The sequence below is a fragment of the Hemiscyllium ocellatum genome, chromosome 26 (assembly GCF_020745735.1).
Source record: "Hemiscyllium ocellatum isolate sHemOce1 chromosome 26, sHemOce1.pat.X.cur, whole genome shotgun sequence".
In the NCBI taxonomy this organism is placed as follows: Eukaryota; Metazoa; Chordata; class Chondrichthyes; order Orectolobiformes; family Hemiscylliidae; genus Hemiscyllium; species Hemiscyllium ocellatum.
In genome coordinates this window covers 45100855-45114896 of record NC_083426.1, presented here as the reverse complement: position 1 = coordinate 45114896, position 14042 = coordinate 45100855, and the positions used below count along the sequence as shown (strand labels likewise).

At 40.1% G+C, this 14042-nt stretch overlaps 1 protein-coding gene across 2 annotated transcripts in view; it reads left to right on the top strand.

Moving 5' to 3' along the window:
• The window catches only part of trim33 (tripartite motif containing 33), a 150659-nt gene that overhangs the window by 86835 nt on the left and 49782 nt on the right, over window positions 1–14042 (top strand). For both annotated transcript variants that reach the window (XM_060845572.1, XM_060845571.1), the window contains exon 5: window positions 8275–8391. In XM_060845572.1, the coding sequence (XP_060701555.1) occupies window positions 8275–8391 (117 nt within the window). The remainder of the gene's footprint in view (window positions 1–8274; window positions 8392–14042) is intronic.

Sequence of the window (14042 nt, the reverse complement as noted above, 5' to 3'; positions counted from 1 at the left end):
CATGGAGATAGCAAGCTAATGTTTCGAATCGAAATGACTTTTCATCAGAGCTGAAGCCCCCAACTTCACTTTGCTGCTTTTTTTCCATATTCCTAGATTCCCTTGCTGCTTGAAAATCTGTCTATCTCAGACTTGATGAAGGAGCATTGCTCCGAAAGCTAGTGTTTCCAAATAAACCTGTTGGACTATAACCTGGTGTTGTGATTTTTAAAGATTTGAAGTCCAGTCCAACACTGCCACTTCCAAGCCATATCTCAGACCTGATTATACTTAGTAACTCCGAAATTCCTCTATCTCTGTCTTAAATGTGCAACTCTTTATTCTGAAACTATACCCTCTGGTACTAAACTCTTCCATAGGGGAAAACAATCTTTCTGAACCTGCTCTGTCAAGTCCCATAACGAACATTTATGTTTAAATAAACTCATCTCTCATCCTTCTATATTCCAATCTATTCAACCTCCTGTCATAAGATAGTCCGTCCATGCCCAGTATCAGGTTTGTGAACCTTGGCTAGACTGGATTCAATTCCAGTATACCTTTTGATAAGGGGCCCAAAATCATTTCGAAGTGCAAGGTTAATCTTTAAAGGGAGTTAATTATTAATTATTTTTCCTTTCCAGTGAAGATACTATCTCCTAATATAAATGCACTATTGTGTAACATTTTCCCTCTTTTGTGAATATGCTTATTGTCAGTAGTGCATGATTCCATACCAGCCCATTAGTTCCTCACCCAAGTGTTTTTCACTTGTGTCATCAACAAACAAGTGTTATTCTGGATAGTGGCTATTGGCTGGCTTCACAGAGTACCCCAAATAAACTTGAAAGTTAACCTCAACAACTGTCCACAGTACATATTTTGGAGTTAGGCTATTAGTAAGAAGCAAGAATATATTTTCATTTTTAGGTGCAGAATTTGGCCATTCTGTCCTTCAAATCTTTAAAAAAGATGATGCCTGACTTTATTATAGTCTCAACTCTATTTTCCTTTTTCCACTTGATAACCACAGCACCACCCTTCGAGTCTCTCGTTGGTCAAAATCTATCTGTCTCCGCCTTAACAATATTTAGAGACCCTGCCTTCGCTACTTTGGAGAAGAAAGTTCCAAAGACACTTAGTCCTCAGGGGAAAAAAATACTCATCTTTTGTCTTGAAGGGAGACTTCTTGTTGTCAGACAGTCCCCTAACTTTAGTCTTTTCACCATAATATTTCAAAAAGATCATTTCTCATTCTCGGCGCGGTGGCTCAGTGGTTAGCACTGCTGTCTCACAGCACCATGGTCCCAGGTTTGATTCCAGCCTCGGGCGACTGTGTGGAGTTTGCGCGTTCTCCCCGTGTCTGCATGGGTTTCTCCAGGTGTTCCGTTTTCCTCCCACAGTCCAAAGATGTGCCGGTTAGGTGAATGGGTCTGGGTGGGTTGCTCTTTGGAGGGTCATTGTGGACTTGCTGGGCCGAAGGGCTTGTTTCCACACAGTAAAGAATCTAATTTTTAAAAAAAGGTATAGGCTGAACCTGTCGCACCTTTCCTTAGGAAAAAGCCACCTAATCATAGGAATGAGTTGTGAACCTTCTCTGCACTGCTTCTAGTGCAATTAAGTATTTCCTTAAATAATGCAACTGAAAATGTGCAGAGAACTCTAGGTGTGGCCTTTGCAATGCCCTGTTCAAAAACACCCCTACTTGTAAGGTAAAGACATCTACTACACAGAAAAAGACCTTTCAGCCTTTCTCCATCCACGTTAGTCGAAAAATACCACATAACAATTCTAATTTCATTTTCCAGCACTTAACCCAAAACCTTGTAATGCCTTGGCATTGCAAATGCATATCTAAATACTTCAAGATTTTGCAACGCTACCCATTTTCTCTTTGGGGACAGGGCGAGCTGTACCTTTAGGTTGTTGCTTATGACATCCCCTCATTGATTTGCGACTAGCTTCAGGTACCTCTTATCTATTCCATGCACTAATCAATAAATTGATAGTGAAGAAGGCGTTTGATATGCTTTCCTTTATTGGTCAGAGTATTGAGTACAGGAGTTGGGAGGTCATGTTGTGGCTGTACAGGACATTGGTTAGGCCAGAATTGTGTGCAGTTCTGGTCTCCTTCCTATCGGAAAGATATTGTGAAACTTGAGAGGGTTCAGAAAAGATTTACAAGGATGTTGCCAGGGTTGAGAATTTGAGCTACAGGGAGAGGCTGAACAGGCTGAGGCTGTTTTCCCTGGAGCGTCGGAGGCTGAGGGGAGACCTTATAGAAGTTTACAAAATTAATGAGGGGCATGGATAGGGTAAATAGACAAAGTCTTTTCACTAGAGTCGGGGAGTCCAGAACTAGAAGGCTTAGGTTTAGGTGAGAGGGGAAAGATGTAAAAGAGACCTAAGGGGCAACTTTTTCATGCAGAGGGTGGTACGTGTATGGAATAAGCTGCCAGAAGATGAGGTGGAGGCTGGTACAATTGCAACATATAGGAGGCATCTGGTTGGGTATATGAATAGGAAGGGTTTGGAGAGATATGGGCTGGGTGCTGGCAGGTGGGACTAGGTTGGGTTGGGATATCTTGTTGGCATGGTTGGTTTGGACCGAAGGGTCTGTTTTCATGCTGTACATCTCTATGACTCTGATCAGGTGTATACCTACTCACTTGTGTTCTTGCATTGTGATTCATATGCCAGATTACTCTGATTCCTCTATGCCTCCCAGTTCATAAATCTTTCTCCATTTAAATATTGTTACCTTTCTATTCCTACCAAACAAGGAAAGTTCATATTTTACCACCTTATACTCAACTTACAACTTTTTGTTGACTCATTTAACATATGTCCATTTGCAGACTACCTGTATTTCTTTCACAATTTACTTTCCTATCTTAGTCCATAAATTATGATGATACAATATACATTCTGTAGTCCATAAATGATAGTCAATTGCGTTGCTCCCAGGTTAACCCGAGACCAGACTTGCATTTTATTATAAAACAGTTACCCTTTTTTAAAAAAAATTCTCAATCTGCAAGATTGTTCTATGATGCCCAATTGACATTTTTTTCAGAAAACTGCTCTGAGCCAGTGACAGAATCTTGGGTGATCCTCATTGAGAAGGGGGGATTTCTCATGTGACTAGGAAAAAACAGTTGCATGAGCTATTTGAGAGTGCCAAAGAAATCTGCAGTAAAGGATTTCCCCTAGCTATTCCCAACTCAGCTAGATGGAATAAAGCTTCATAGAATTCCACAAGAAGTCTTGTAAAAGCACAGATGATTATCAAAGCCCAGTAGGGGTTTCTAACTAATACCAGCCTGACCAGTTTATTGATGGTAATTATGAGACATGCCTTTCCTCTATTTTTGATATGAGTTAGAGTTCTTGATTTCGTCAAAATAATATTGATATAATAAAGCTGTGCCTTGTAGCCATTAGAAGTTGTTTGTGCAATTTATGGAGGAAAAACTGTTGATAATTGAATGAAAACATTAGTAATCCACCCCGATGAAGGATGTTGACCAAATCATCGAACCCCTACATTGCGGAAACAGGCCATTTGGCCCAACAAGTCCACTTCGACTCTCCGAAGATTAACCCACCCAGACCCATTCCCCTTCCCTATTACTCTATATTTACGCCTGACAAATGCACCTAACTTACGCATCCCTGAACACTTTGGGCAATTCAGCATGCCCAGTTCACCTACACTGCACATCTTTGGCTTGTGGGAGGAAACTGGAGCATCTGGAGAAAACCCATGCAGACACTGGGAGAATGTATGACAGTCACCCAAGGCTGCAATCGAACCCGCTCCCTGGGGCTGTGAGGCAACAGTGCTAACCACTGATATGCCGTGCTTTGTATGGTTTCGACTAGGTATGTTCTGCTTATAAATGAAGTTGAGCAGTTATGGTTTCTCTTGCATTTTTTAATATTGGAAGTTATTCTTGAATTGAGAACATGATTCATGGAGTGCACTCCTTTCATGGCTATTGAATGTAATAGTGCCATCTAATCACCTTGGTTTCCCCGTATTTATATTGAATAAACTCAATAATTTTCTCTTGCATATTGAAGCACCTAAAATTGCGAAACTTATCCAGTGGTAGTTCAAATAGGATTGGTTGGGTTCTTGATTTGATCTTTGATCTCTTTTGCATACATTGATTTTAACTGGAGTACTAGAAATTGAGAAGTAGCAAGTGAGGGAGGAGAAAAATAAATGTCATTATTCATTGTTATCTTGGAAATCCTGCTGGAAGTGCCCAACTTTAGCTATTGGGTAAGGCATTTCATCACAGCCACCAGTTACTAGGTTCAGGCATGAATAGTGACTACTTGGGTCACTCTTTGGAGGGTAGGTGTGGACTTGTTGGGCCGAAGGGCCTGTTTCCACACTGTAGGGATTCTATGAAATATACTATCATTACTTCCTTAGTAATGGATTCTAACTATTTCTCACGACACATCTTAAACTGGCCTATAGTTCCCTACTTTCTGCTTCTCTTCCTTTTTGACTCAGGGTGGGATATTAGCACTTTTTTCAATCCAGTAGAACCTTTTCCATATCAAGAGAATTTACATTATTATAATCAATACATCCACTATCTCTGCGGTATCTTCCTTTAAGACCCTAGGGTCTTGGCCATCACCCTGGGGACTTGACCGCTTTTAATCCCAATAGTTTGCTCAGTACATTTTTCCTTCGTGACAACCATGTTAAGCTCCTCCCTTTATTATAGTATCACTGCATATCTGGCCAGATGTGACACAAATGGCACTATAATTGACATTACAAGTGTCTCTCATTGCTCAGGTTTGATTCTGCATGCTGTATAACCATGTGTGTTGTCAGCATTGTTTTCAGGATTCCCATGGAGTTCTCAAGGGTTTTAGGTTATCCAATTCCTAAATATACTGGGAATGAGTTTCTGCAGGTAATCCCCAAATTCAAAATTAAATATTCTTCATGAATCTTGAATTTACAAGTTCTCTTCTGACTTGAAAATTTGAACTCTGGCCGTATCAACATTAGCTGGCTGGTACCAATGCCATAATAACCTGATTGCTACTCAAAAAATATAAAACACGTGCAATTAGATGACGTGTAGGCGTCCTGAATACAATGGGACTGTGAATATTTATTAGCAATGGTGTTTTTAATAATTAGGGGATCCCTAATTTAAATCCCTGATTTAATACCTAGGGGATCCCTCCAGCAAGTACAGTCCAAGCAATAAGATAGAATCTAGGGAGTTGCAGGAACAATAGTGCTTCCACATTTCTGTTAGAAAATGATTTGAATTTACAAATTCTGGAGATAAATGTGTTTATTTTCCACTTGAAGTTTATACTGGTCAAACCTGAAACTTGGGGAAACCTGGCTTGATTGATCAAACGTTTTTACAGTTTGGTTACTAGAAGCCTCAACTATTTTGCCTCTACTTTAAAATCCAAGCTCCCAAATTAGAATGCAATCCTTTATCACAGTGCCAAATTGGTTTCTGGCAGCAACATAAAGCTTTTTGGTAATATTTTGTTGAAATTAATACCAAAATAAATTGTATTGTAGCACTGAGCCACTTGCAAGCTTCCGAGACTCCTAGTTAGAAAGTTTCACAGCTTTGTGTTATTATTATTTATTTATTTATTATTATTATTATTATTTTTTTAAAACTTGGGTTCTAAAGTGGAGAAAAAGTGAATTTTCATTTTTCAGTTCTGGGAAGATTTGACTTTGTTTTCAAAGTCATGGCATTTTTAGTATTTAGTTTCATTCAGCGTTTATAAGACACAAGATAATTTCAGCCCATACAATCAGCAAGCCACTTGGAGATTTGGTTCAGGTGTCTTTTGACTTTAGTTTTATGACCACCATAGAGAAGGAGCCAGAAACTGGTTCTTGCAGTGGAAAGAGGCCCTTAAAGAAGAAATACTGTTACTATCTGTCTCTAGGCTGTAAGAGCTGGGAAGAAGCCTGTGTTGCTTATAATTCAGTGAAAAGTTGGCTTATAGGGCTTTCAGAAGATATCTTACACGTTGTTGAAGACATGAGTTTAAGGAATTTAGGTTAATTATTAGATAAGTTGCCTAAACGATCTTAGGAATTGCATTTTACTGAAGAAAGTAGCAATCTACCAAATGGAAGCCATACCAGCTTGACAAGAAGCTTTACAATGGACATGGAGTTGCTCATCACTGAGGTTTTAGAACCTATAAGATAGATAAGTCTATCTTTCTGATGTTTTTAATTAGATTCTTCATTTTTTTTGTCAAATGTATAATCCATGTTTTTCTTTGCAACACATTTTTATGTTCCATTAAAAAAATATACTGGCAACTTGTGATTTCATATTCAGTGACCTCCACAGTAAATGCAAACTGAAACTTGTGCTCTGAGCAACATTTGTCAAGCTCGAGAATCTGGTGATTGTAATACTGGGATCATTACAATTGTTAAAAATCAGCAGATTCACTGTCTTCAGGGAAGAGACCAGAAAACTTTTTTTTTGCCTATATAACTGTTGCAGTATATAGTTAATGCCAAAATAAATGGACAGCAGATATTGCCTTGCCTGTAACACTCTCAAAAAAAAGTTCATTAGCTAACATAATAAAAATTCTTGGCTTTTGTACAGCAAGTTGTATGATATTGAGTGAATTGGTTGCGTTTGGTGACAACGTGCTGTTTGTGTGCAAATCTAGTGTGTTACACTGATATGTTATTGCTAACACCAAGTTAGGCAACAGCCAGTAGTGAAAGAGTGCTATTTATATATTCAACAGTGGTGAACGGTCAGTTTAATGCCAAATCAGCTCTTGTCAGGTACTTTTAAGGTGGAATTATGCATCTTTTATTGTTAATATACTTGTTAAAATACCATCTTCCAAGATGGCGCCAGCAAGATCAGCAGCATTTGGCTGCTGAGTGTGGGGTATGTCCGCTCATGGCTCATGCGGCGGATTCTGCCACATCCAAGTGGCTTCATCGTTGCCTTTCCATTTTGGTGCATTTTCTTTTGTTTTCATTGCCCTGGAGCCACCACCTGACGCCATTCTGTGGGAGGCAGGGTCCCCATGTGTCTCCATCCCCGCTGCATCTCGATAGCGGCTTCAGAGGTTGAGGCAGCGCACCTTTAGTAGGCTTGGAGCCATGACCCATCAGTTGATGTCCACTGTCTGAGGAGGTATGGAACCCGCCCAGTATGACTGTCTCCAGCTTGGAAGTGGTGGATGCTGAAGCAACAACAGTGGTTGAATAGGAGCATTGCCAGGATCTCGGATAATGTCAGACAGTGGCAGAGGAGCAGAAAGAGTGAAGTCTCTGGCGAGGGAAAAATGAACTTTTGAAGCTGTTCTAGTTTTAGTAACATCAATTTGGTGATATTAATTTATTCAATATTCTTCCATTTATATAATTTAATAAGTATTTTGTTCTGTAATCCAAGATGGTACCAGAACATGGCAACATGATCCACTTTTCACTGTACTTAGGTACATATGACACTGTTAAATGAGCCTGTAATTTCACTAACTGGAATGAATTTTTTTTAAGAATGGCAGTTATTGATTAATAACTGGATGATTTTTTTACATGACAAGTACCTTTCATTTGTTTATTAGGTGAGTATGCGGTTGTATTTACAGTTGTTAAACATGTTTGAATACATACTTTTACACTGTAATGCACCACGGAGAATTTTGTGTTACCTTGTAAATGGTATGTTCAACTAAAGTCCAGTTCATTCTTTGGGGCAGATGTGTATATATATTCAAATACCGTAACAGAATATTTTTTAAATGGAAGGGAGTTCTTCCACTACACTGGTCAACATTTATCCCTTCACCAAAGCCACTAAGAAAGATTCTCTGATAATTTATCTTGCTTGTTTGTGCAAACTTGATGTGTGTAAATTGGCATTGGGTTTGCTTACATTCCAACAATGCTTTATATAATTAGCTGTGAAACACGGTTTATGAAAGTTGTATTACAACCATAAACCTGTTCTCAATGTGGTCCAGACCACAGCATAACTAAGTTCTTCCCTACAAAGCTAAAATTGATATTGTTCCCTCAAAAACAAACGTATAAATGTTGAAAGCAGATATTGAGTTGTCACCAGTCATAGTCCATACATGAGGTACCTTGCAAGGATGATATAATCTGAGCAGATTTGAAATTTGTTGATCCCCTTTTCTGACCTTGTGGCAGGTTTTGAGAAATAAACAAGACTATTTTCATGAGTGATTTAATTGTGTAAAGTTCACTTTTGTTTTGCTTTACAGATATCAGTTTTTAGAAGAAGCATTTCAAAACCAAAAAGTTATTATTGAGACTTTAATGGCCAAGCTTCAAGAAAAGAAGAATTACGTGCAGTATGCAGCCAGTCAAGTGCAGAATAGGTATGTTCAAGTTAGTGAGATGGAAATCTTAATTTCATTTTTATTTCAATTAGTGCTTCTGGAGCTTGACAGTGTTAGAATGAGTTTCAGTAATTTAAAATGGAGTATGCAAGACTAACCCCATGGTTGTCTGTAATTGGATCCAGATTTTTTTACTTAAAACTGTTTAATTTGGAAGTTTTGCTGTTAATTTGTGAATGCTTAAGTTTTCTAGATTAGTATTTCTTTCTCAAAATACGTATTATCAATGTTTTGGACTTGAACTAATGTTTGATTCATTTTATCTTTGGCATGATGCTTGGAGATTTTTCTATGCTTACAAAATCACTTGTGAAAAATATATATTCTGATTTATTGAATATATATCCAGCAAGTACTCCATTTAAACTTCCACCCTTTCTCTGTAACTGTAACAGCATAAACCTTACTTCACTTAAGATTTGCTGATCTGGCTTTTCTTTAAATCCATTTTTATGGATTTTTATGCTTTGTCCCTTATGGTTTCCTTTTCCAAGCTGAGTTAAATGAGTGTCAGAGATACCATTCCCCTGCACCCCTCTATCTTTCTCTCTCAATAAAATGTTCCGTGCTTTTTTTTGGTACAGTCGAATGCTTATCATTTTTCATAGATTCACAGAGGTGTCAGAACACAATGGTGGTCATTTGGCCCCTTGAGCTCTCACTGGCTTGTTAAATGAAAATCACTATCTCATTCTTGTCCCCCATACCTTTTGACATGATTTCAGTCCAAAACATTCAATGCCCTCTTGAATGCCTCAGTTGACTCTGCCTTCCCCACAGTTCCAGACAATACATTCTATACCCTAATTAAGTGAAAATGTTCTTCCTCACTTTATCCTTGTTTCTTCTGCAGACAATTATAAATCTATGCCCTCCCCTTGCTGCTTTTATGAGAGGGCATTTTCTTCCTGTGATAACACTTAATGTTGTCCTTGTTTTGGTTTCAAGAGGAGCCATAAAGGCAGAGGTGCCAATTTGTCGGAAATAGATAGGAACCTTGATTATCTGACCGAGATGGGTGGGCACTATTTAGTTCAGATAATTGATTATTCAGTTAGTTGATTTCCTCTGAAGCTTGGAGTTTTCTGTGAAGTCTGCACCTTGTTCAGGAGACTAGGCAGCAGCACATCACGCCCCGCCCCCAAAACACCCACCACTCCCTGTCCGCTTCTGCCTGCCCTCAACCCCTTACCACCCACACCCACTGGCCAACGGGGGGAGGGGGACTGCCGGACTGTACACCAACAGTCAGACTGCTGCTGCCTTTGTGGGGCAAGTCTCCAAATAGCGAGTGCGTGCGCGCACAACTTTTTGCTGCAACATTTTGACAGTTTCCACCTTTGCATTATACAGGACAACGTTGGAGACATTTTCTGGGGAAGGGGGGGTTCAGGGTACACCTCTGTGTAGAACTCCAGGGAAAGTGTGGGGGAAGAGAGAGATGGCGTAAGGTCAGTAATTTAGAGACGGTGCCTGGACTGTCCAGGACTATTCTCCAGCATTTCAGTGAGCCTGAGTTAATTTTTAATCATTGTACCTGTAAACAAAGACACTATAGAGCTCTTTGCTGTAATATTTCTATCAGGACCTCGGGATATTCTTTGGATAATCTGATATTCGGATAATCTGATATTCAGATAATCAAGGTTCCTCTGTAGTTACTTTGAACAATGGCAGGAGAGTGGCCAGTTCTCCCAGTCCAGGTTTTTATTCTAGTTTGGTTTAGTATAGCAGTCAGAAAACTGAAAGCAGCTACAGTGAAAAGAGGTTCCATGTTTCAACAGAGGTCTTGCCTGAACGTTCTCCCTGAAAACTTTCTCTCTGCCTGTAAGAATCTGTTTCGATTTGTGTGTTTATGGGATATTGCAGGGATTGGAACAGCTTAATTAAGTTGCTATATCTTTTCTGTTGGGTTATAAAATAAGCTGTTATTCTAAATGTTTTCTTTTGCTTCATTCGTAATGATTAAACAAGTTGTTTTGTTTTAAAGCTGAGTGGTTTGATCAGCTGCATCACCCCTGGAATATCCACTTTACATCTGTGTAAAAAAAATAAAAAAGTTAGGGTCTGGACTATCTTAAAAGGTTTTGAGGGGATCTGATCTGATCCATAACATTCCCTATTTATGCTATTCTATTCATTCAGTTCATGATTTTGAAAGCCTCCATCTGATCATCTCTTAGCCTTCTCCAAGGAGACCAGTATCAACCTCTTCAATCTTTCCCCATAACTGAAGGTCCACATGCCTGGGACCATTCTTGTAAACTACTTCTGTGCACTCTCCAATGCATTCAGATCTTTCCTATAATATAGTGCCTGGAACTGTAAGCAAAACTCCAGCTGAGGCCTAATAAATGTCTCGATCAAGTTCAGTGTCACCTCCTTGTACTTGTTCTCTCAGTCCTCTTAATAAAACTAGGAATAATGTATGCTTTACTTCTCTTTCTATCTTTCCTGACATTTTAAATGATTTGTACACATGTTCATCCAGGTTCATTTTCTGCTGTACCCCCTGTAGAAATGTATTCCCGATTTTACATTATCTCAATACTCTTCCTACAAAAATGAATCACCTCTCACTTCTCTGCATTTAAACTCACCTACTCACTCCACCAACTGTCCTTCAGAAGTTTTACACAATCTTCACAGTTTTCAGATCTTCCTAATTTTGTCATCTGCAAACTTTATAATGGTCTCCTGTGCACCAAGAGCTAGATCATTTAATATACATCAGGAAAAACAAAGGTCTGAATACTTACTACCCTAGGAAACTCCACTACAAACCATCCTCCAGCCTGAAAAATATCCATTGGCCATTAGTTTGTTTTCCATCACTTAGCTAATTTTACATTCATGTTTTACTAAACCTTTTATTCAATGACTTAGCATGAGTCTGTATGACACTGTATCAAACGCTTTCTGAAAGTTCATGTACACGACATCAACAATGATATGCTCATTGACCTTTTCCTGTTACCTCTTTTAAAAAAAAACCCAAGTTAGTTAAACATGATTTCCCCTTTATAGATCTGTGCTGATGCATCCTAATCAACCCATTTTCCATGTAACTATTCATTCTATTCTTTATAATTGTTTCCAGAAGCTTCCCTTGCTAAACTGCTTGATTATAGATGCTGGCTTATCCTTGCAACTTTTATTGAATGGGGCTCTAAAGTTTGCAATTTTCCAGCCTTCTGACATCTGCCGAGTCGAGGGAAGACTGAGAGCCCCTGCAATTTACGAACTCACTTCAAAATCCTTGGGCAGGTTGCATTCAGTCCTATTCCTTGTCAATGCTTACATATCAACATTCTACACAATGCTTTTGCCTTTCTGGTGATTGAGGTATTTTTTCCTCTCTCAACGTAGCCGCAGCAAATCTTTTTTTGGCTAAAAGACAGGTGTAAATATTCACTTAACACCTCAGCCATGTCCTCTGCTTACAATTGTGGGCGGCACGGTGGGACAGTGGTTAGCACTGCTGCCTCACAGCGCCTGTAGACCCGGGTTCAATTCCCGACTCAGGCGACTGACTGTGTGGAGTTTGCACGTTCTCCCCGTGTCTGCGTGGGTTTTCTCCGGGTGCTCCGGTTTCCTCCCACAGTCACAAAGATGTGCGGGTCAGGTGAATTGGCCAAGCTAAATTGCCCGTAGTGTTAGGTAAGGGGTAAATGTAAGGGTATGGGTGGGTTGCGCTTCGGCGGGTCGGTGTGGACTTGTTGGGCCGAAGGGCCTGTTTCCACACTGTAAGTCTAATCTAAATAAATCTTGTTTTATTGGCTCCTAATCGACTCTACCCCTTCTTTTGCTACCGTTTTACTATTTAATAGCCATAGAAGACTTTGGGGCACCTTTTTGTATTGACTACAAGTCTTGCCTCATAATTCCTCTTTACTTATTTGTATTTTTACTTGCCTGCTGACCTTCAAAATTCCTCTTGCTGTCAATTTTATTTTATCCCTAACACTTCTCACTCTTCTCTCTCATCCAGGGAGCTTTATTTTGTTGATGCCACCTTTGCCATTTAAAGGAATAGAGGAACCTCGATTATCCGAATATCAATTATCCAAATATTGGATTATCCAAAGGAGATCTCGAGGTCCTGATAGAAACATTACATCAAAGATGTGTTTCCAACACTGATCGCATCTTCTGTTTACAATGATTAAACAGGCACTGTCTCCAAATGACTGACCACTCTTTGCCTTGAGTTTTACACAGGGGTGTACCGTAAACCCCCCTTCCCCAGATAATCTCTCCAACATTGTCCTGTGCAGGGTAAAGGTGGAACCTGTCAAAATGTTGCAGTAAAAAGTTGTATGTGGGGCTATGCCTGTGCGTGTGTGTGCTATTTGCAGACTTACCCCACAAAGGCAGCAGCAGCTGTTTTGTTTGTCTAGTCCGGCTGCCCCAGAGAAGTGGGGGGGGGGGCAATGTGGGTTGGTGGTGCGGGTGGGGTGTGAAGTTGGATGGGGGTTGGTGTTGGGCGGGGTTGGACGGAAGCGGGGGAGGTGGTGTTGGGCGGGGTGGAGGTGGCGGTGCTGGGCGGGATTGGACAGGAGCGGGGGAGGCGGTGTTGGGCGGAAGCAGATGAGACAATGTTGGGCGGGGTTGGATGGAAGTGGGAGGAGGCGGGGTTGGGTGGAAGTTGGGGGCGGGGTTGGGTGGAAACTGGGGCGCAGGGTTGGGCAGGGACTCGCGCGTGGTCTGCGAACGGGGAGTGGACTTTTTAAAACGAAAAACTCCGAGCCCTAGAGGGAAAGGCATTTAATCGATTATCTGAATAAAATAGTGCCTGCCCATCTCGTTCAGATAATCAAGGTCCTCTGTATACCTTGAATGTACCTAAACCATTTCATATTTAATGGGTAACTGTTTGTTCAGATACTGTTTCTGTTGCCAGCCTCTTGTTCCTGACAATCCTGCCCAGCTTTGTTTTTGCCCAATGAAGTCTGGTGTCAGCCAAATTGATTTTTCTCATTTTGGATTATTGCACGCCATTTTCCTTCTTCATCCTGAACCTTGTGATTCAATGATCACTAACTCCTAAGTGTTGTCCACCTGGCACTTGATACACTTGCCCACTTAATGTTATGGCTAGCAGTGTAGCATTCCTTGTCCCTTGCTGCTCCATACATTGTAGTCTATCATATATAATGATTCTATGGCCTTGCTGTAATTTCTGTGCATGTTTTTTGTCTTTCATCCTTGCCATCAGTTGGCGGTCTGTGGACTTCACCTTGCAATTCAATTGAACCCTTTATTTCTAGCCAATTGATTGTGTGCTTGCACCTCCTGTGACAAACAGCTGCAAGATATTCCTGAACTGTGCACATCAAAATTCACTAATGATTCAATCATTTGTATCTTTAACTCATCTCCAAATAGTAGCAAATAAATGTATCTTCTATTTATTATATAGTAGAGAGGTCAGCCTGGAAACAATTTGGGGAAGTTAGTTGGCAAGTGACAGGAATCCCAGAGTAACGGTTGCAGGCTGGAGCTAATGTGCAAAGTGGTCATCTGTTCAATGTTTGGTCTTCCTTCTGCAGAGTGATCCTGGTATTGCATAATGGATATAATATACTAACTGCGGAACCAGTAAAATGTTGTTTTACTTAGGAATGATT